The following is a 24,049-nucleotide window of genomic DNA, read 5'->3' on the forward strand; positions in this document are numbered from 1 at the left end:
ATTTATAGTCAGCTTCTTGATTGGAATAAACAACCAACTGGATGATTAAAACACTTGTTTGTTACATTTCGAATTATAGTTTATAATTCAGCTTTTTTTTCTTTGTTTTGGACGCGTTTCCTATTCAAAGAACTGATTGTGAGTCAATAGGTCTTGTCTTGCATTCACGATCAACGAGTTAAAGGTCTAGCTTGTTAATCAACTATCCTTGTTTATACAACGAGTTTTTAAACTCGTATCACTTTGGTAATTATTAAGTTCACTAATTTACCAATATATTCATTATTCATGTCTATATTTCTAATAGTCATTCATTTTTCCCTTGACTTTTCCCTTGATTAATAGTTGGTATTATTTTGAGAAGACCACTAGTAGTTAGGATCAAGCTGGTTAGGATTACTGTTAATTTTCCCTTGATTTTATGGAATGTTCATCATACTTCATATATATTTGACATTAAATTTTCTTTGCAGATTATTGATGATTCAAGTGGTAATAGTAAAATGTAGATCAAGAGATGAACAAGTTATCTTGAAGCTAAGCTAGCATAAAGATAAGTTTACTTGGTAATTAGTTTTTTCGTAGCCAGGAAGTTGTTTTTATTTAGTTTTGGATTATCTTGTAGAAAAAATGATAATTTTAGTTAGAAAATTATTTTTGTTTTAAAATATCGCTTTTATTTCAGTTTGACTAGACTCTGCGAATTAATTTAATGTATAGATGATTTTTATCACTTTTTCTAAATTAACTACGTTATCGCTAAGTATATATGAATCATAGCATGACGTTTATATATATTGCTTTAAGATAATGTACGTAGTAAGTTAATACTTGTATTTGATTATGATTATCTATGGTCGATATATATTTTTATAGATAATTCAATGATTATATATATATATATATATATATATATATATATATATATATATATATATATATATATATATATATATATATATATATATATATATATATATATATAGAAAAAATATGATGCAAATTGTGACGCTCCAAAGTGTCTAAATTATTATGTATATATGAAAAATAATATGATGCAAATTGTGATGCTCCAAAAGGTCTAAATTATTTTGGAGGGAATGAGGAGAACTCGCACGAAAGTAAACATATAGGGACACTAATAAGAGTCTATATATTTCGGGTGTTTAAAGCGTCTCTATATGGTTTATAGTGGCGGAGAAATGTGTCTATAAGCGTGTAAATAGTGACGCTTTTTACAGTCTAAATAATGGGACTATCTATAGAGTCCCTATATCCCAAATAGAGGCGGCGAAATACATCGATATTTTGCAAATTGTGATGCTCTAAAGCATCGGTAAATAGCGGCAATGAAAATAGCGACCCTCTCCCAAAGCGTCGCTATGTGAAATAGCGACACTCTTTACCGTCGCAATTTGTCCAAAAAAGCGTCACAATGTGCTGCGTTTTTTTGTAGTGAGAGATTAATCTACGCGTTTCAAATAGATCAACCAGAAGAGGTGAAACCAGAGGAAGTTAAACCAACATAAGATAGTCTAAAAGGAGCAAAAATGGGTGAAAGAACCTTGAAGGAGATGGCAGCCCCAAATACGGGAGATGATCCTCTCTGCATTGTGTTTCCAGAGCTGGACAAACCCCTCAAACTGAATTCAGGTTTCCTTAATCTTCTTCCCAAATATTATGGGAAATCAGGTGAGAATCCTCATCGACATTTAAAAGAGTTTAAGGTTGTTTGTTCTTCTATGAATGTTGAAGGAGTCGAACATGATCATATTAGATTGCATGCTTTTCCTTTTTCTTTGCAAGATTTGGCTAAAGATTGGTTGTATGATCTTCCTGCTGGATCAATTACGACTTGGAATGTTATGGCATCAACTTTTCTAGGAAAGTACTTTCCAGCAAGTCTAATTGGAACCATCAGGAAGGAGATATGTGGCATTAGGCAGCATGATAATGAGTCCTTGTATGAGTATTGGGAACGTTTTAAAAGATTGTGTTCCTCATGTCCCCAAAATCAGATTAGTGACCAACTATTAATTTAGTACTTTTATGAAGGCCTATTGCCCCTGATAGGGGTATGATAGATGCTTCGAGTTGGGGGGGGGGGGGGGGCATTAGTGGACAAAACACCAACCCAAGCTAGGGCTTTAATTTCTAATATGGCTCAAAACACCCAACAACATGGTACTAGAAATGATGTTAAAAGAGTAAATGGAGTTGATTTAAGTGGTATTCATAATCAATTACAAGAAAATGCTCAACAAATTGCTACCTTAACTACTCTCGTGTCTAAAATTGTTGCTAGTAACGAGTCTAAAGCTAGAGTTTGTGGAATTTGCTATAATGAGTCTCATCCTACTGATAAATGTCCCGACTTGCAATCTGAAGATGTGAATGCTATAGGTGGTTATTCTGGTCAAAGAAAATATGATCCTTACTCACAAACCTATAATGAAGGTGATACGGTTATGGATGAAAGTGATAGTCTTATGCTAGCAATTGGACGCGTTTCCTATTCAAAGAACTGATTGTGAGTCAATAGGTCTTGTCTTGCATTCACGATCAACGAGTTAAAGGTCTAGCTTGTTAATCAACTATCCTTGTTTATACAAAGAGTTTTTAAACTCGTATCATTAGTGGTATCAGAACTGTTGTTCGTGTGATCCGCCCAAAAAAAAAAAAAAAAAAGAGCTGCTGTTCGTAATTCTTACAAACTGAAATATGGATTTTGATGATCCTGACTTTCTACAACATCTCCAAGAAGCCTTGAAGAACGTTAGAGATGGGGGGTATCGTAGGCCTCCTAGGCGTGATCTACGGGCTATGGATGAATTCAAGGTCACCGAACTTCCTGAATTTGTTGGTGGAACAGATCCGGAAGCCTATTTGGAGTGGGAGCGCAAAATAGAGAGAATGTTCGATTTCAAGGACATTGATGATGAGAAGCGTTGCAAATATGCCATATTGAAGCTAGGACGAGGGGCTTCATTGTGGTTCGAGGGACTGAAATCCAAGAGAATACGTGAAGGGAAGGAGAAAATTACCTCTTGGGAGTCTTTGAAACGTAAGCTACGTAAAAGGTATGTGCCAACAACTCATAGAATAACAACTTATCGTAAAATTGCCGAGTTGAGGCAAGGAAAAATGAGTGTGGCTGAATATATTGATGAGTTTGAAAAGTTGTCCTTAATGGGAGAAATTGAGGAAATTGAGGAACAAAAACTGTCCAGATTTTTAAGGGGTCTAAATTATAATATTGCCAATACCGTAGACCTTTATCCATATTCTGATTTTGACACTCTTTGTGGACTTTGTTTAAAATTGGAAAATCAAGGGAAGGCAAAATATGGGGGAGGGTCTAGTATGGATGGTAAAGCCAAGTCTTGGGCTAAATCCGAACCTAGTTTGAAACCAAACACATCACCTAGTACCGTAGGTTCAAGTAATTCTACGGCTGCCCCTAAACTATCTAACCCAACCAAAGAAACAAGTCTGTCCAAGGTGCGTTGTTTTAAGTGTCAAGGGTTTGGGCATTATCAAAATGCGTGTCCAAATAAACGAGTAGTGACCTTGAGAGAAGCTGTTGAATGTCGTGAGGAGTTGTTTGAAGAGGAAAAGAGGTTGGGGGACGTATTTGTGTTTGATGAGAGTGGTGATGAGGAGGAAGAGGAAGGGTATGAGGCTCCAATTTATGACACAAATCTGGTTCTTAGAGCGCTACAAACTCAAATTTCACCTACTGATCTAGACCAACGAGATCAGTTGTTTCATACTAAATGTCTAGTGAAAGATAAGTGGTGTAGTGTAATTGTTGATGGGGGGAGTTGTACCAATGCTGCTTCTAGTGAAATGGTGTCAAAATTAGGCTTAATCACTATTGTCCATCCTAGGCCATACGCACTCCATTGGCTTGATGATGGTAATAGTGTAAAAGTGTCGAAGCAAGTAAGGGTTGGTTTGACTATGGGTTTGTATGTGGATGAAGTTCTTTGTGATGTTATTCCTATGGATGCTTGTCATATTTTGTTGGGTCGTCCTTGGAAGTTTGATAGGGACGTGATTCATAAAGGGAGAAGCAATGAGTATGAATTGAGAGACAAAGGCAAGAAAATTGTGCTAAAGCCTATGTCATCTCAAGCGGTTCGATCCATGAGTGTGAAACAAAAGAAAAAGCCGAATCTCACCATGTTGGCTAGTGAACGAGAAATTGAGCAAGCTCTTGATCATGGAGAGTTGGTGTATTTGCTCGTGGCTAAGGAGAGTCCAATTGAAGGCCAAAATTGGAAAGAAGGCAGTCCCATTGCCGAATTGCTGTTTGAGTTCAAGGATGTATTTCAAGATGAATTACCACCAGGTTTGCCCCCTATTCGTGGTATTGAACATCAAATTGATCTTATTCCAGGAACTTCTTTGCCTAATAAGGCTGCCTATCGTTGCAATCCGGAGGAAACAAAGGAATTACAAAAGCAAATTGATGAACTTGTGAATCGAGGCTATGTTAGAGAAAGCTTGAGTCCATGTGCTGTTCCGGTGTTGCTTGTGCCTAAGAAAGATGGAACATGGCGAATGTGTGTTGATAGTAGGGCTGTGAATAACATTACCATCAAGTATCGTTTTCCGATTCCGAGACTTGATGATATGTTAGATGAGCTCCATGGTTCGAAGTTCTCAAAAATTGATTTGCGAAGTGGTTATCATCAGATTCGGATGCGTGAAGGAGATGAGTGGAAAACGGCTTTCAAGACAAAACATGGTTTGTATGAGTGGACCGTCATGCCATTTGGTCTCACTAATGCTCCTAGTACGTTTATGAGGCTAATGAACGAAGTGCTTAAATCATTTTTGGGCAGATTCGTTGTGGTATATCTTGATGACATCTTGGTGTATAGTAGGAACGAAGAGGAGCATCTGATTCATTTGAGGGATGTTTTTGAAACACTTAGAGCTCAAAGACTCTATGGGAAGCTAGAGAAGTGTTCATTCCTTGTTGACAATGTTGTATTCTTGGGCTATGTGGTTTCGAAAGATGGAGTGTCCGTGGATCAGTCCAAGATCGAGGCTATCAAATCGTGGCCTAATCCTAAAACTATAAGTGAGGTGCGTTCATTTCATGGTCTTGCTTCATTTTATAGACGTTTCATTCGTGATTTCAGTACTATTACTAGTCCTATCACTAGTTGCTTGAAGAAAGGTGCTTTTGTATGGGGAGAGGACGCTCAAAAGGCGTTTGATGTGATTAAAGAGCGTTTGTGTGCTGCTCCTATTTTGGCGCTGCCAGATTTCTCTCAACCTTTTGAGGTCGAGTGTGATGTTAGTGGAGTACAAAAAAACGCGGCACATTGTGACGCTTTTTGGGACAAATTGCGACGCTCTAAAGTGTCGCTATTTCACATAGCGACGCTTTGGGAGAGGGTCGCTATTTTCATTGCCGCTATTTACCGACGCTTTAGAGCGTCACAATTTGCAAAACAGCGATGTATTTCTCCGTCGCTAATTGGGATATAGTGACTATATAGGGAGTCGCAATATTTAGACTATATAAAGCGTCACTATTTGCACGCGTATAGACACATTTTTCCGCCACTATAAACCATATAGAGACGCTTTAGACACCCGAAATATATAGACTCTTATTAGAGTCACTATATGTTTACTTTCGTGCGAGGTCTCTCCATTCCCTCCAAAATAATTTAGACCCTTTGAAGCGTCACAATTTGCATCATATTATTTTTCATATATACGTAATAATTTAGAGACTTTGGAGCGTCACAATTTGCATCATATTTTTTTTCATATATATATATATATATATATATATATATATATATATATATATATATATATATATATATATATATATATATATATATATATATTATTTTTCATGAATTATCTATAAAAAAAATATATCGACCATAGATAATAAATCATAATCAAATACAAATATTAACGTACTACGTACGTACACGTACTATCTTAAAGCAACATATATATATATATATATATATATATATATATATATATATATATATATATATATATATATATATATATATATATATATATATATATATATATATAACATCATGCTATGATTCATATATATACTTAAGTAGTTAATTTAGAAAAAGTGATAAAAATCATCTATACATTAAATTAATTCGCAGAGTCTAGTCAAACTGAAATAAAAGCGATAGTTTTAAAACAAAAATAACTTTTTAACTAGCATTTTCATTTTTTCTACAAGATAGTCCAAAACTAAATAAAAACAAGGTTACGAACAAGTAAACCTATCCTTATGCTAGCTTAGCTTCAAGATAACTTGTTCATCTCTTGATCTACATTTACTATTACCACTTGAATCATCAATAATCTGCAAAGAAAATTTATGTCAAATATATATGAATTGAGTATGATGAACATTCCATAAAATCAAGGGAAAATTAACAACAAGGTCAAGAACAATGTTAAAGAATCATGATTAGTTGTTTACCTTAGTAATAATTCCATAAAGAAAGGTAACAAAGAATCACATTTTAATCAGTTGATAGAGAACACAGAACGATAACAATACCACACAGATAGAACAGAAGTCTCAAGTTCTGGATTTGGAAGAAATCCTGATAATAAAATCAGCAGCTCAAACAAGTAACCACTCTAAGCTACAAGCATATAGAAGTAAGCAACTACGGACTACCAATCTCATGAATCCCTAAACAACACCTCAATAACAATTCAATTACTACTCAATTCAGTCACTACTAAAGTACTAATCATAATCTAATAATCAGTAGTCTACTGGTTGGGTGCTGATATATTGCAACAGATTCTTGCTTGCTGCAACTGGCCACATTTTTTTCCTCTGCTTCTTAATTCTAAAATACAATTAGATAATGTGACTAATTATTGATCAGTCTTGGAAAGCTGTGGCATGTGAGCTTGTGGCTAATGATTGATAATTTACTTACACATGTTCAGGAGCTCTTACCAAGTTATGCATCCAACTACAAATGTAAGACATCAATGGACTAGAAGACATCTACAAGCTTGGCCTACATGTCACAACAGTGGACTAGAAGACATCTGCAAGCTTGGCCTACCACAAGACAGCAGAATTCTTGGCCTACCACAGTCATGGCAGACTAGCTGAGTTTCATGGCACACTAGCTGAGATGGTTGCCAAAAAAAAGACTATCGAGCTATATCACCTTAGAATGATGAATCACCGTAAAAAATACTAGCAGACTAGCTGTAGTTATGTATCGTTCTCTTAAGAAAAACTGCAGTATGCTATTAGTATCTCTAATGCAGTATGTGAAATTGTTTCTAAACATGAGTCACATCAATATTCGCAAATGAAAATACAATGACCTACCTCAATTGGAAATAACATTATTCGCGAAATGAAACCAGCCCAGCATACTCAGCAGTACAACACAAACTCCTCCCAGAAAACCGTGAGTCCAGAAACTTAAACTACATCCCAAAGCACAGGAAACATGCAGCATACAAGATATTTGAACCAGCTAGCCATGCACACACAATCACAATTTAAGAGGGTTCGGACTTCATAATAAGGAAAAATCAGACCAAGGGAGCAATAGCAATAGCAGCAGTAGCAATCTACTCGCTTTTACTTAGTCCTATTTATGCCAACTTTTTGTTCTCAATTTATCATCTTCCACCCCATTCCACGGGACTCAATTATATTTAATAATTCTCTTACTCTCAATCTCTTTCCTTCTAAAAGAAAAAGGTAGTAAGGTAACCACTTGAGTATCTTGATTTCTCCTTAGTTTTTGTTGTTAAAGTAGCTAATCAGGAAAACGGAGGTTGTACCATGTGGGTCAATTGCAAATTGCATTTTCTACTTGTGAGGAAAAGGCAGGACGACTAAACTCTGACAGCATGGGGTAGGATCCATGCTAAGAAGCTAGATATTATTGTATTAATGTTTCTTCTGTTTACATGTCTACACTAACTCAAACTAGAGAAAGATGGAACACAATAGTCAACTTCACCAAGAATGACATACTGCTGAGACCACTCTCACCAAGAACGGCATTAAATCGCTTAGAAAAAGAGAAAAAGAGAACCTATGAAGTGAAACCGACCCTTTCACATCAATTCAAATACACAATATTCTGTCAAGCACAACAACTTTCTAGGTACATGAAGACATGAAGTAAGAATTAAACAAATTAAAGGAAAAACATCCAAAACATCATAGAGAAAATGAAGAGGAGAGATCGAAGAAAATGAAGAGTGAGAGCACCGACATTCATAGAGAAAGAGAAAGAGAGAAGAAAAAGGGAGGAAATCATAGGAAAATGTTGAGGTTTCTCTCTCCTCTGGGCAAGGCAATAGAAATATAAGGGCAAAAACGTACCAACACTGCTACTAAGAAAAACGAAAGAAGGAAAAAAAGGGCGAAACAGACAAAGTACTATTGCTCGTGAATAGTAACAAGCGAGTCCTTGCTTTTAAAGAGTTAGAGGTATATATATTAAGGCAACAAAATTTTCATTCTAGTTGTTGTTGATTCCCTCATCACCATTGCCATCGTCACCCTTTGCGGCTCACCATCCACAAATGCCAAGGCTACTAGAGAAAGATCACCTGAGGCCCTGAGCACAAGGTATTATAATTTTCATGTTGTTTATATCTTCCATTCTAGAGAATAAAAAAATGCAGAAAATATGATTAAATACTGGTGGCAGGACTCCAAGGAATTCAACCACCAAAAACAAAATGCAACAAAAAAAAACTACAGTCAAGCTAAGTCATCAAAGACAAAAACAACATAAAACACGCAGAACGGCATACTGGCAGAAGATTAAGCAGAACAGAACCAAACAGAAAATCAGATCAAAGAAGAAGCAGATCAGAAGAACAATATTCACAGCAGCAATCATTAGCAATTCAATACCACCAGCATAACAGACATCAAACAACCCAACCGTTTCAACAAATTAACAACAAAAATAGGCGTTCTCCTTCCCAAACTGCAGAGCCGGACAAATTTCAGAAGCTCAGCTCATGGCAAGAAAACACGGGCAGCACAACAACTTTATCTCACAAAACCTGAAGCTAAAAAAGGACATCACTTCCTCACTAACATTCTATGCCCTAAACACAAACAACCTAACCACCAAAAACAAAATGCAACAAAAAAAACTACAGTCCACCTAAGTCAAAGATGGGATACTTTGCAAAACTTGGAATTAAATACATTTCTGAACTCCTGGTGATGCCTTTCATCTCTAATCAAGTGGTTGTCTGATGGATGTTGTAGGAAAGTGTCACTTGGTCAAAATTGTATTGCATTGAGTAAATATTTATACAAGTGCACATAGGTATTACATTATTACAGTATAAGACATAAGAAAACTACCTGAAATATATGTGGATTATTTACATATCATATCAGATGTGGTAGTACTACACTCAGCTATACAAAGAAATTGGTAGTAAAATACTACCACATCTGATATGATATGTAAATAATCCTAAACGCTTAAGTCCAAAGTTAATCCAAGCAACCATTTAATCCAATGAGAAAACTTCAAGTTATGACTTCTGCAAGAAAATTTTGTTCTAGATATATGCTATAATTCCATCTCCCAAGTCAAATGTTAAATTTAAGTAGATCACCCAGCCGGAGAGATGTGGTTGTGCCAAGTTAAGGATTATGAGATGATCACCAGGATGTAGGTCTTGAAAATAAGGCTTCTATCTAGTTCAAACCTAAACTAACTTTGAGGAAAACACCACAGAGAAAAACAACCTTTACTTTTATTACTACAACTGAGCGCGACCATTTTTAATACAGTTCAGAGTCTTCTCAAATAACGTAAAAGAATTTATTCTTTTGGTAGTGGCCAGTCCATTATCTTTTAGGTAAAGAATTTTGAGAATAATATTTTCGCAATTACAAGATTAAGGTTGAATCAACCTTTACTGCAGCCTAGGCAAGAGCTTCACGAATAGTTCTGATGTAATGATAATGAAATAGTTTAAACGTAATTAACCATATTTGTGTATTTGTTAAAATGGAAATTGGCAAGTTAGATCAGGAACAGTGCAACTCAAACGCTAATTTGATATTTTGCACAAGTGGATATTATTATAATTAATTGACTTTTATCCTAACCCGTATAATCAAATAAGAAGTTTAATTTGCAAGTTAAATCCTTCGAGAATTTCCATTCACCATCTATGAGTACGAAAAAAAGAATATGAATAATTCCAAAACGACAAAGATTACCACGTAAGGCAGGATTACTTAGTTCAAGGAATGAACTGAAATACACCTCCTTTTCAAAATACTCCAAATTCGTGGTTAAATCTCTCAGATTTTGACCATTAATTACTACCAAACCATAGTAAAACTAACCAAATGATAATCATAAGAAACTGATCTACCAGCAGGTTCTTCACATTATAACTCAATACATTTTTTGACAAATTAATGGACAAAGTTACCAGGCTTTGATTACCAAAATAAAATGTGGTCTATCATTCTGAAATGATGAATTTCAAACTAAGGACTTTTGTTAGCTCATCATTATAAGGAAATCATTGAAGCCATATATGTGGGCCGAACCTATGCATAAATAAATAACCTTTATCATCAATAAAAGAAATATATGTTCACAAGGATGCTGCCACTAAGTTAAGCAACTTGCTCCAGATAAATTATTCGCAGGATTGTTTTACATCAAAGGAGAAGCTATCAACGGCACAACAACACTGGAGGTAAGCAGTCTCTTCACTTGATATACTTCCGTCCTAATTTAAACCCAACTCTTTTAGCAAGAAATCAGTAAACGAGTTTATATCACAAGAGAAACTCATTATTTCCAAATTTTCCCTAATTACAGATGAGTTTTCATTAAGGAAATCTTAGAAGCTTATGAAGTTATTGAGTTTAGACATTTAAATAACACAAGAGCATCCCAGAAGTCGCACTTGCAAAAAACGTTAAAGAAAAAAGGAGCAAAGGTGTGAAAGAAAGCTGCTAAGTATTGAAAAATACGAGTCTAAAATTTTTTGAACAAGGCAGGTTTATCATATGAGATGGAATCAAAGCAATTCCCCACCCCAAGATTAAGTTAAATCATCCTGCAATCAAGAAAAAATCTCAAAATTTACTATGCAAAGCCTCCTTTCCCCGGGAGTCACCCAAAGAACAAGCAATGGGGAAATATAAAGTTCATCTGATCATGGAGCTAGTATAATTTAGACAATCAAGAAGCTCTCAAATTAACAATAAATCATACATTTTCGGCAACAGAAGTAAAAAAAAAAGGCAAAAACCTAACCTGGAAGATCGAGTTACTAGAGCGAATTTATCCGATACACCAAGGAAGCAGCAAATCATAAACCAGAGGATGCTCTCCAATAAAAACTCCAGAGAAAGCAGCGAATTTAACTTGAGTTTGTTGGGAAATTTTTGAATTCAATTGGGATTTTCCATGAATATATAGAATGAGAGTGAGAGAAAGTGGGCTGAACTGAGAGAATTGAGGGATTTGATTGTTCTAACGTACAGGTTGAAAAAGAAATCCAAGGAATTCGTTAATGGTGCTGAAGGTGAAGAGGCGTGAAGACGGATTCATCGGGAGGAGGTTAGGGTTTGGAGCTAGGTCAGTGAGGAGGTTGAGGGAAACGTGGGAGATGAGGTGAGTGTAAAGCGCGATTCAGCAAAAAATTTAGGAGAATAGGCGGGATCCTTTTTAGCCTGAATGTGTAATTGGTTTTGCGGGCTTACAAACACGTGGGGTATCACGTGTCTTTTTTTGGCTAATAGCGACGCTATAGACCGTCGAAATATGTTTCGACTGTTTAAACCGTCGCAATTTGAAAATTTATATCCGCGCCCCCAAAACTCGTTGCGACCCTTTGTCACACTGTCGCAACTATTCCGTCTAAATATGTACCCTTCTGTAACGCGTAAAGAAAACACAATGTTAAATGTCAATCCAAGACAGCAGCGACTCCGACTTACTCTCCTGATAAAACCTCATTTGAACTCTGACCATGAGTGAGAGATAAGTCTGAAATCAACTACTATAAAAATTTTTAGTTGCGCATAGAAATTGCTCATAGTATAAGCTTGTTTTCTGTTTGATTGACGTCTATAGTCTGTTTTGTTTTTGGTCTGTTCACTCATAGTACTCGTTTTTGGTATGTTTTTGGTTTGTTCACTTATTTTTGGTCTGTTCAAAGTGTTGTGGAGGATATTTGAGAAGCTTTTCACAGATTCTCGTGACTGTTTGAAAAATTTCGAGTACTATGACCTGTAGGCGAGCGCTAAGTCCAGATTTCAGCCAGTAGGAAGTGCCTTATTAAACAAAATAGTATATAGAGAAAGTCCTTCAACATAGCTTAAATTGACCCTTCAGAGACAGAGACGTCCCAATATCTCAATGAATAGGGCACAGCTTAACCAATTCCAATTAGCCAACTTTCAAGGACTTACAGAACCACTTGCAAACTTCAGTCTAGAAGGAAAACACATCGTCCTCAAAACTTCAAACATATTAGCAGCTTTTGCTGAACATTACTGTTACCATCTCTTACATTCCAAATAAGAGACCACTTGAGAATGCTAATCACATTCTTATCTCCACATTCTTTTTAAATTTCTCCTTTTTACTTTCTTTTCTAGTTTTAAATAATGCAAATAGACACTTCTCATAAACTAATCTAAGCCTTTGTAGAGTGAGGGCACACTGCAAACGGAACTTCCCTCTCGAATTTAAAAGCTTACTCTTCATGTAAAAAGACTACAACTGTTTTGTACTTCTAAACAAAATGTATCATACGAAGCTTTTTGCTTCAAATTTACATGTGAATATATGATACAAAGTATAAGCTCATATAATTATTACATTAAACATTCGCCAATCGCCACACCTTCAATTTGTCCAAATCCAAATGAAGGTATAATTTTCATTTAAATTAAATTAAAAACTGAAAAAGTAAGCTTCAACTTCAGTATTTTAACATTGCATCAATAGCGAATACAACTCATACAGTTACAATAACAATCTAAGCATAGTTAGGCATGCGCATCATCAACATATCTTTACATCTAGTGTTAGGATATATGCAAATCACATGTACGTAGGAAATTATCCAGATAAACTAACTAGCTATTTTATTCACAGAGAATAGAGTACTCATTAAGCATATTCTATAAACCAAAAGATAATGTAAACCTGGCATTTAGAACACAAAACTCAGAAATTAGAGGAGTTAGTCAAAAGAAGCTTAATAATTGGTAGGTAAAACCTTTTTTGGTAAAGATTTTTGATGCTGAGTAATTAGCTGCAGTTTCAGTTTCCACCTCTCTCACTCGAGAAATCTCTAACTCATCATCATCATCCCAATCATGGTCTTCTTTAGGTACTTAGTCTTGATAATCTTGTTTAGCATTGGAATTCTCTTTTCCTTTTCCACAAATCTTATTCTTATCCAACAGTTGTTGAACAATGCTGTTTGACATGAGGTCTTCATATTTAGGCATTCCTTTCTATGGGCATGGACTTTACTTTCTCATATGGGCTTATTTGAGCTTTTTGTTTCAGTTCTTCGCCATTTTCAACTAAATTCAGTAAAAAGAAACAAATGAGTTAAAAAGATTAGTCGAAGGGATAATAATTAAGAAAGATAACAGAGTTGTAAACAATCATATTTCATGCAACAAAACAGAATATTCAGAATAAGACAATGTCGTGAACTAATAAAGAAAACATATAACAATTGAGCCAGCCTGCAGAAACCTTTTTGAACTGTAAGATGCCAATTTAGATGAAGAAAACTCAGGAAATGACCCTAAATTATAATGATATAAAGACCTGGAAAACGGAGTAGCTAAAAGTCCATATATTGAATATCTAGAGTTTTCAACGTTCTTTAAAAAGCTAGTATTGTTGTTAAATGTTAACAGACCAATTCAAAATCCAGGCATATATGTTACATGGCTGATTAAGAACACCACTGAAAAGAATTGTAACAGGACTTTTACATTAGAAAAGACGTATTGCTAGTGCTGTTTATAGTCACTTCTATAGCCACCTTTGCATATTCATGTCGTAGATTCCACTCGCCCACCACTTCATTTGATTTCAATTTATCTAAAGTTTAAAATAGTCAATTCCTATTTGCTTCTGTTGTTATCTCCATAGTTCAGTCATATGTTGACTACTAAGTATTGAATAGCCTAGTGAGCTGTAGTAACTAGTGATACTTTAACAAGCATACTGTTTTGCTCAGGCTGGCTTGCTGTTGTGCAGTTTCTTTTTCAGCTTGTTGTTGTGCAGTTCTTTTGTGCAAGCCTTGTGCTGTTCAGTCTGGTTCTGCTGTGTAGCTTGTTTAGCCAGTGTCTTTTTTTTTTATTTGGTTTTCAAATGGGCAAGCCTGCTAATTAAAGAAAGTCTCAGTTTAAGCGTTTACACAGCAAGTTAATGAACATCAGTTTGGCTGGTGTCTTTGTAGAATGTTTTAGTGTATTTTGTTTTTGCTTGGGTGCGGGCTGTGCTCCCTTAGATTTTGTTTCTCTTGTTGTTTTGTGTTGGTTGTTGTTTGGGTTTCTACCTTTGTGATACGGTTATGGATGGAAGTGATAGTCTTATGCTAGCAATTGGAACCAAAAATGATTTGGGTTCAATGGCTCATTTTGTGTGCATGGTGACTTGGATTGAGTGAGCTCGTTATATGGTCCTTATTATCAAGGTGGTACGTTAATCAAACTGGTCCGTTTAATCGCATTGGTCCGCTTGTTTAAACAGATTGTACGCACTTATTATTTTTAATTGCTTTGGTTAAAGTCGGTTTAATAAAGGGATATTTGTTTAAATCCCCAAGTTAAATTCAGTCATTACTTAGCTTTGATTATTGCTGTTTGTAAGGAGAGTTTTAAGCCTTTGTAACCTCCAATTTAGTGACTGAATTAGGAGGCTTTAGAGCTTGTAACCGCCAGTTTTAAAGGCTCTTAAATGGCTCTTAATTAGCCGTTTAAAGCTCTTGTAGCTATTGGTTTTTGGCTATTTATAGTCAGCTTCTTGATTGGAATAAACAACCAACTGGATGATTAAAACACTTGTTTGTTACATTTCGAATTATAGTTTATAATTCAGCTTTTTTTTCTTTGTTTTGGACGCGTTTCCTATTCAAAGAACTGATTGTGAGTCAATAGGTCTTGTCTTGCATTCACGATCAACGAGTTAAAGGTCTAGCTTGTTAATCAACTATCCTTGTTTATACAACGAGTTTTTAAACTCGTATCACTTTGGTAATTATTAAGTTCACTAATTTACCAATATATTCATTATTCATGTCTATATTTCTAATAGTCATTCATTTTTCCCTTGACTTTTCCCTTGATTAATAGTTGGTATTATTTTGAGAAGACCACTAGTAGTTAGGATCAAGCTGGTTAGGATTACTGTTAATTTTCCCTTGATTTTATGGAATGTTCATCATACTTCATATATATTTGACATTAAATTTTCTTTGCAGATTATTGATGATTCAAGTGGTAATAGTAAAATGTAGATCAAGAGATGAACAAGTTATCTTGAAGCTAAGCTAGCATAAAGATAAGTTTACTTGGTAATTAGTTTTTTCGTAGCCAGGAAGTTGTTTTTATTTAGTTTTGGATTATCTTGTAGAAAAAATGATAATTCTAGTTAGAAAGTTATTTTTGTTTTAAAATATCGCTTTTATTTCAGTTTGACTAGACTCTGCGAATTAATTTAATGTATAGATGATTTTTATCACTTTTCTAAATTAACTACGTTATCGCTAAGTATATATGAATCATAGCATGACGTTTATATATATTGCTTTAAGATAATGTACGTAGTAAGTTAATACTTGTATTTGATTATGATTATCTATGGTCGATATATATTTTTATAGATAATTCAATGATTATATATATATATATATATAGAAAAAATATGATGCAAATTGTGACGCTCCAAAGTGTCTAAATTATTATGTATATATGAAAAATAATATGATGCAAATTGTGACGCTCCAAAAGGTCTAAATTATTTTGGAGGGAATGAGGAGAACTCGCACGAAAGTAAACATATAGGGACACTAATAAGAGTCTATATATTTCGGGTGTTTAAAGCGTCTCTATATGGTTTATAGTGGCGGAGAAATGTGTCTATAAGCGTGTAAATAGTGACGCTTTTTACAGTCTAAATAATGGGACTATCTATAGAGTCCCTATATCCCAAATAGAGGCGGCGAAATACATCGATATTTTGCAAATTGTGATGCTCTAAAGCATCGGTAAATAGCGGCAATGAAAATAGCGACCCTCTCCCAAAGCGTCGCTATGTGAAATAGCGACACTCTTTACCGTCGCAATTTGTCCAAAAAAGCGTCACAATGTGCTGCGTTTTTTTGTAGTGAGAGATTAATCTACGCGTTTCAAATAGATCAACCAGAAGAGGTGAAACCAGAGGAAGTTAAACCAACATAAGATAGTCTAAAAGGAGCAAAAATGGGTGAAAGAACCTTGAAGGAGATGGCAGCCCCAAATACGGGAGATGATCCTCTCTGCATTGTGTTTCCAGAGCTGGACAAACCCCTCAAACTGAATTCAGGTTTCCTTAATCTTCTTCCCAAATATTATGGGAAATCAGGTGAGAATCCTCATCGACATTTAAAAGAGTTTAAGGTTGTTTGTTCTTCTATGAATGTTGAAGGAGTCGAACATGATCATATTAGATTGCATGCTTTTCCTTTTTCTTTGCAAGATTTGGCTAAAGATTGGTTGTATGATCTTCCTGCTGGATCAATTACGACTTGGAATGTTATGGCATCAACTTTTCTAGGAAAGTACTTTCCAGCAAGTCTAATTGGAACCATCAGGAAGGAGATATGTGGCATTAGGCAGCATGATAATGAGTCCTTGTATGAGTATTGGGAACGTTTTAAAAGATTGTGTTCCTCATGTCCCCAAAATCAGATTAGTGACCAACTATTAATTTAGTACTTTTATGAAGGCCTATTGCCCCTGATAGGGGTATGATAGATGCTTCGAGTTGGGGGGGGGGGGGGGGCATTAGTGGACAAAACACCAACCCAAGCTAGGGCTTTAATTTCTAATATGGCTCAAAACACCCAACAACATGGTACTAGAAATGATGTTAAAAGAGTAAATGGAGTTGATTTAAGTGGTATTCATAATCAATTACAAGAAAATGCTCAACAAATTGCTACCTTAACTACTCTCGTGTCTAAAATTGTTGCTAGTAACGAGTCTAAAGCTAGAGTTTGTGGAATTTGCTATAATGAGTCTCATCCTACTGATAAATGTCCTGACTTGCAATCTGAAGATGTGAATGCTATAGGTGGTTATTCTGGTCAAAGAAAATATGATCCTTACTCACAAACCTATAATGAAGGTGATACGGTTATGGATGAAAGTGATAGTCTTATGCTAGCAATTGGACGCGTTTCCTATTCAAAGAACTGATTGTGAGTCAATAGGTCTTGTCTTGCATTCACGATCAACGAGTTAAAGGTCTAGCTTGTTAATCAACTATCCTTGTTTATACAACGAGTTTTTAAACTCGTATCATTAGTGGTATCAGAACTGCTGTTCGTGTGATCCGCCCAAAAAAAAAAAAAAAAAAAGAGCTGCTGTTCGTAATTCTTACAAACTGAAATATGGATTTTGATGATCCTGACTTTCTACAACATCTCCAAGAAGCCTTGAAGAACGTTAGAGATGGGGGGTATCGTAGGCCTCCTAGGCGTGATCTACGGGCTATGGATGAATTCAAGGTCACCGAACTTCCTGAATTTGTTGGTGGAACAGATCCGGAAGCCTATTTGGAGTGGGAGCGCAAAATAGAGAGAATGTTCGATTTCAAGGACATTGATGATGAGAAGCGTTGCAAATATGCCATATTGAAGCTAGGACGAGGGGCTTCATTGTGGTTCGAGGGACTGAAATCCAAGAGAATACGTGAAGGGAAGGAGAAAATTACCTCTTGGGAGTCTTTGAAACGTAAGCTACGTAAAAGGTATGTGCCAACAACTCATAGAATAACAACTTATCGTAAAATTGCCGAGTTGAGGCAAGGAAAAATGAGTGTGGCTGAATATATTGATGAGTTTGAAAAGTTGTCCTTAATGGGAGAAATTGAGGAAATTGAGGAACAAAAACTGTCCAGATTTTTAAGGGGTCTAAATTATAATATTGCCAATACCGTAGACCTTTATCCATATTCTGATTTTGACACTCTTTGTGGACTTTGTTTAAAATTGGAAAATCAAGGGAAGGCAAAATATGGGGGAGGGTCTAGTATGGATGGTAAAGCCAAGTCTTGGGCTAAATCCGAACCTAGTTTGAAACCAAACACATCACCTAGTACCGTAGGTTCAAGTAATTCTACGGCTGCCCCTAAACTATCTAACCCAACCAAAGAAACAAGTCTGTCCAAGGTGCGTTGTTTTAAGTGTCAAGGGTTTGGGCATTATCAAAATGCGTGTCCAAATAAACGAGTAGTGACCTTGAGAGAAGCTGTTGAATGTCGTGAGGAGTTGTTTGAAGAGGAAAAGAGGTTGGGGGACGTATTTGTGTTTGATGAGAGTGGTGATGAGGAGGAAGAGGAAGGGTATGAGGCTCCAATTTATGACACAAATCTGGTTCTTAGAGCGCTACAAACTCAAATTTCACCTACTGATCTAGACCAACGAGATCAGTTGTTTCATACTAAATGTCTAGTGAAAGATAAGTGGTGTAGTGTAATTGTTGATGGGGGGAGTTGTACCAATGCTGCTTCTAGTGAAATGGTGTCAAAATTAGGCTTAATCACTACTGTCCATCCTAGGCCATACGCACTCCATTGGCTTGATGATGGTAATAGTGTAAAAGTGCCGAAGCAAGTAAGGGTTGGTTTGACTATGGGTTTGTATGTGGATGAAGTTCTTTGTGATGTTATTCCTATGGATGCTTGTCATATTTTGTTGGGTCGTCCTTGGAAGTTTGATAGGGACGTGATTCATAAAGGGAGAAGCAATGAGTATGAATTGAGAGACAAAGGCAAGAAAATTGTGCTAAAGCCTATGTCATCTCAAGCGGTTCGATCCATGAGTGTGAAACAAAAGAAAAAGCCGAATCTCACCATGTTGGCTAGTGAACGAGAAATTGAGCAAGCTCTTGATCATGGAGAGTTGGTGTATTTGCTCGTGGCTAAGGAGAGTCCAATTGAAGGCCAAAATTGGAAAGAAGGCAGTCCCATTGCCGAATTGCTGTTTGAGTTCAAGGATGTATTTCAAGATGAATTACCACCAGGTTTGCCCCCTATTCGTGGTATTGAACATCAAATTGATCTTATTCCAGGAACTTCTTTGCCTAATAAGGCTGCCTATCGTTGCAATCCCGAGGAAACAAAGGAATTACAAAAGCAAATTGATGAACTTGTGAATCGAGGCTATGTTAGAGAAAGCTTGAGTCCATGTGCTGTTCCGGTGTTGCTTGTGCCTAAGAAAGATGGAACATGGCGAATGTGTGTTGATAGTAGGGCTGTGAATAACATTACCATCAAGTATCGTTTTCCGATTCCGAGACTTGATGATATGTTAGTTGAGCTCCATGGTTCGAAGTTCTCAAAAATTGATTTGCGAAGTGGTTATCATCAGATTCGGATGCGTGAAGGAGATGAGTGGAAAACGGCTTTCAAGACAAAACATGGTTTGTATGAGTGGACCGTCATGCCATTTGGTCTCACTAATGCTCCTAGTACGTTTATGAGGCTAATGAACGAAGTGCTTAAATCATTTTTGGGCAGATTCGTTGTGGTATATCTTGATGACATCTTGGTGTATAGTAGGAACGAAGAGGAGCATCTGATTCATTTGAGGGATGTTTTTGAAACACTTAGAGCTCAAAGACTCTATGGGAAGCTAGAGAAGTGTTCATTCCTTGTTGACAATGTTGTATTCTTGGGCTATGTGGTTTCGAAAGATGGAGTGTCCGTGGATCAGTCCAAGATCGAGGCTATCAAATCGTGGCCTAATCCTAAAACTATAAGTGAGGTGCGTTCATTTCATGGTCTTGCTTCATTTTATAGACGTTTCATTCGTGATTTCAGTACTATTACTAGTCCTATCACTAGTTGCTTGAAGAAAGGTGCTTTTGTATGGGGAGAGGACGCTCAAAAGGCGTTTGATGTGATTAAAGAGCGTTTGTGTGCTGCTCCTATTTTGGCGCTGCCAGATTTCTCTCAACCTTTTGAGGTCGAGTGTGATGTTAGTGGAGTGGGGATTGGTGCTGTTTTGATCCAAGGTAAGCGTCCCATAGCTTAATTTTCGGAAAAGTTAGGGGGTGCTCGTTTGAATTATTGATGATAAAGAGTTATATGCCATTGTTAGAGCTTTGGATCATTGGAGTCATTATTTGCGTTCTAGCCACTTTGTTTTGCATTCTGATCATGAATCTTTGAAGTATATTAATGGGCAACAAAAATTGAGCCCAAGGCATGCTAAATGGGTTGAGTTCTTGCAATCCTTTCATTTTTCTTCGAAATACAAAGATGGTAAAAGCAATGTGGTGGCTGATGCATTATCACGAAGGTACACTTTGCTTGCTACACTTGATGTTCGTTTGTTGGGGTTTGAAACCTTAAAAGATTATTATCATGATGATGGTGATTTTAGAGTTGCATTCGAGAAATGTGCAGTTGGTGCTTATGGGGAGTACATGTTGCAAGATGGGTTTCTTTTCAAAGGTAATCGCCTTTGTATTCCTAAGCATTCAATTCGTGAGTTACTAGTGCGTGAGGCTCATGGTAGAGGATTGGCTGGTCACTTTGGCATAGACAAGACCTTGGAAATATTGAGAGAACCTTTCTTTTGGCCTAAAATGTTAGGTGATGTGACGAACATTGTGAATAAATATGTGTGACTTGTTATATGGCCAAGAGTTCTTTCAAACCCGGTTTATACTCACCTTTGCCGGTTCCAGTTCGCCCTTGGGAAGATGTATCCATGGATTTTATAGTGTCTTTGCCTCGTACTCAAAGAGGTAAGGATGCTATTATGGTCGTGGTGGATAGATTTTCAAAAATGGCTCACTTCGTTGCTTGTCACAAAACGGATGATGCTTGTAATGTGGCTGATTTGTATTATAAGGAGATTGTTCGTTTGCATGGAATTCCAAAGACTATTGTTTCTGATCGAGATTCCAAGTTCTTGAGTTACTTTTGGAATACATTGTGGAGAAAGATGGGAACCAAGTTGTTGTTTAGCACTTCACATCACCCTCAAACTGATGGGCAAACAGAGGTGACAAATCGAACCTTGGGAACGCTATTGAGAGGGTTGGTAAGTAAAACGCAAAAGGATTGGGATGTCAAGCTTGCTCACGCTGAATTTGCTTATAATCGGTCTCCTACTTATGCTACTAGTCATTCTCCATTTGAGGTAGTATATGGGATTAATCCATACTTGCCCTTGGATTTAATTCCATTACCTAAAGATGAGTTGGTTCACAAGGATGCCGATGCTAAGTTAAAGTCTATGATGAAACTGCACCAACAAGTTCGTGAGCGAATTGAAGCTATTAATGCCTCTTAAAAACAGAAATCAAATAAGAATCGCAAACCGAGGTTGTTTGAAGAAGGTGATTTGGTTTGGGTTCATTTAAGGAAAGAGCGTTTTCCAAACAAACGCAAGAACAAGCTTATGCCTAGGGCTGAAGGTCCTTACAAGGTGGTTGCACGTGTGAATGATAATGCTTACAAGATTGAGCTTCTGGGAGACTATGGTGTCCATGCTACTTTCAATGTAGGTGATCTTTCACCTTATCTTGATGATGATGGCCTTGCTGAATTGAGGTCAATTCCTTTTAAAGGGGGAGGGGATGATACGGTTATGGATGAAAGTGATAGTCTTATGCTAGCAATTGGAACCAAAACTGATTTGGGTTCAATGGCTCATTTTGTGTGCATGGTGACTTGGATTGAGTGAGCTCGTTATATGGTCCTTATTATCAAGGTGGTACGTTAATCAAACTGGTCCGTTTAATCACATTGGTCCGCTTGTTTAAACAGATTGTACGCACTTATTATTTTAATTGCTTTGGTTAAAGTCGGTTTAATAAAGGGATATTTGTTTAAATCCCCAATTTAAATTCAGTCATTACTTAGCTTTGATTATTGCTGTTTGTAAGGAGAGTTTTAAAGCCTTTGTAACCTCCAATTTAGTGACTGAATTATGAGGCTTTAGAGCTTGTAACTGCCAGTTTTAAAGGCTCTTAAATGGCTCTTAATTAGCCATTTAAAGCTCTTGTAGCTGTTGGTTCTTGGCTATTTATAGTCAGCTTCTTGATTGGAATAAACAACCAACTGGATGATTAAAACACTTGTTTGTTACATTTCGAATTATAGTTTATAATTCAGCCTTTTTCTTTGTTTTGGACGCGTTTCCTATTCAAAGAACTGATTGTGAGTCAATAGGTCTTGTCTTGCATTCACGATCAACGGGTTAAAGGTCTAGCTTGTTAATCAACTATCCTTGTTTATGCAACGAGTTTTTAAACTCGTATCAGAAGGTTGGAAAGACCACCCTAATCTAATGTATGGAAATAGACCACAACTTCCACAATCTAATCAACCAAGGCAATATGGTCAACCAAATCACCCACCCCAATCTGGTCCTTCACTAGAAGACTTAGTTAAGCAACTAACTAATCAAATAGGGCAAGTCCATAATCAGGGTATTGAGTATCAAAAGAAAGCTGACATGCGCCTTCATCACATAGACACTCAAATAGGTCAGATTCGCACTTCTTTAAGTAATCTTCAAACTCAACTATCAGGTAAACTTCCATCACAAACAATCCCTAATCCCAATGGTCATGTTAAAGCTATCACACTTAGGAGTGGTAAAGTGTTAACTGAACCTAAAATGAAAAGTCGTGAAGTTGAAAAAGAGATAGAAGTCAATCCCGAAGTTGGATCAGGGGAAAGAGTGGAAAGTGAGGGTACTGTGAAGGACAATGAAAAAGAAAATGAAGGGAAGAGTAAAACTGAATCTGATTCTGTTGTTTCTCGTTTTAAAGAATTGCCTCCTTTCCCTTCTCGATTTTCTAAAGCTAAGAAAGAGAGTCTTGACAATGAAATTCTAGAACTTTTAGGAAAATTGAAGTCAATATTCCCCTTCTTGATGCAATTAAACAAGTACCTCGTTATGCAAAGTTTCTTAAGGGACTATGTACTAACAAAAGACAGTTTCGTCCTTCTGAAAAGGTACTCATAGGGGAAAATATTTCAGCTATTATTCAAAAGAAGCTTCCCCCTAAGTGTAAGGACCCTGGCATGTTTTGTATTCCTTGCAAAATTGGAGATTCTAAGTTTGAGAGGTGTATGCTAGATTTAGGAGCCTCTATAAATGTTATGCCGAAATCTGTTTATGATACTTTAAATGTGGGTTCTTTGTCTAAAACTGATATTGTTATTCAGTTAGCTGATAGATCTAACGCATTCCCAATAGGAGTCTTAGAAGATGTACTTGTCCAAGTGAATGAATTCGTTTTTCCTGCTGACTTTTATGTTCTGGATATGGGTGATAGATGTGATAGTGTTCCCTTGTTGTTAGGTAGACCATTTCTAAAAACTTCTAAGACAAAAATTGATGTTCATGAGGGTAACTTAACTATGGAATTTGACGGAGAAATTATTAAGTTTAATATTTTTGATGCTATGAGATACCCAAGTGATATCAATAATGTTAGTTCAATAGATACTTTTGATGCTTTTGATTGGATGGCTCGGGATGTATTTCATAAGTGTTGTGATAAACTATTTAAAATTGATGTTCATAATGATACTAAAGAGAATGAAATGCCTGATTTTTCTATTGTAGCTGCGTTTGATGTGGCTGGTGATGTTGAAAATAAAATTCTGAATTTTCTTTGCCTTTATCTGTGCCTAAATTGATTCCTTCTATTGTTGAAGCACCAATTTTAGAGTTAAAACCCCTACCCTCTAATTTGAAATATGTTTATTTG

At 36.2% G+C, this 24,049-nt stretch overlaps 1 protein-coding gene and 2 non-coding genes across 3 annotated transcripts; 1 reads left to right on the top strand and 2 right to left on the bottom strand.

The window, feature by feature from the left end:
- Positions 1-1,913: 1,913 nt before the first annotated feature.
- Positions 1,914-2,020, bottom strand: LOC130471056 (small nucleolar RNA R71). Its single transcript, XR_008931745.1, has one exon. It is a non-coding gene; the product is annotated as a small nucleolar RNA R71 (small nucleolar RNA).
- A 14,871-nt stretch (positions 2,021-16,891) lies between these two features.
- LOC130471057 (small nucleolar RNA R71) lies at positions 16,892-16,998 on the bottom strand. The gene has a single exon (XR_008931746.1). It is a non-coding gene; the product is annotated as a small nucleolar RNA R71 (small nucleolar RNA).
- A 139-nt stretch (positions 16,999-17,137) lies between these two features.
- On the top strand, positions 17,138-23,298 carry LOC130470012 (uncharacterized). Its single transcript, XM_056839563.1, has 2 exons — positions 17,138-17,456; positions 22,589-23,298. The coding sequence occupies exons 1-2, from the start codon at positions 17,138-17,140 to the stop codon at positions 23,296-23,298; spliced, it is 1,029 nt and encodes a 342-aa protein (XP_056695541.1).
- Positions 23,299-24,049: the final 751 nt, after the last annotated feature.

This window comes from Spinacia oleracea, chromosome 3 (genome assembly GCF_020520425.1).
Source record: "Spinacia oleracea cultivar Varoflay chromosome 3, BTI_SOV_V1, whole genome shotgun sequence".
In the NCBI taxonomy this organism is placed as follows: Eukaryota; Viridiplantae; Streptophyta; class Magnoliopsida; order Caryophyllales; family Amaranthaceae; genus Spinacia; species Spinacia oleracea.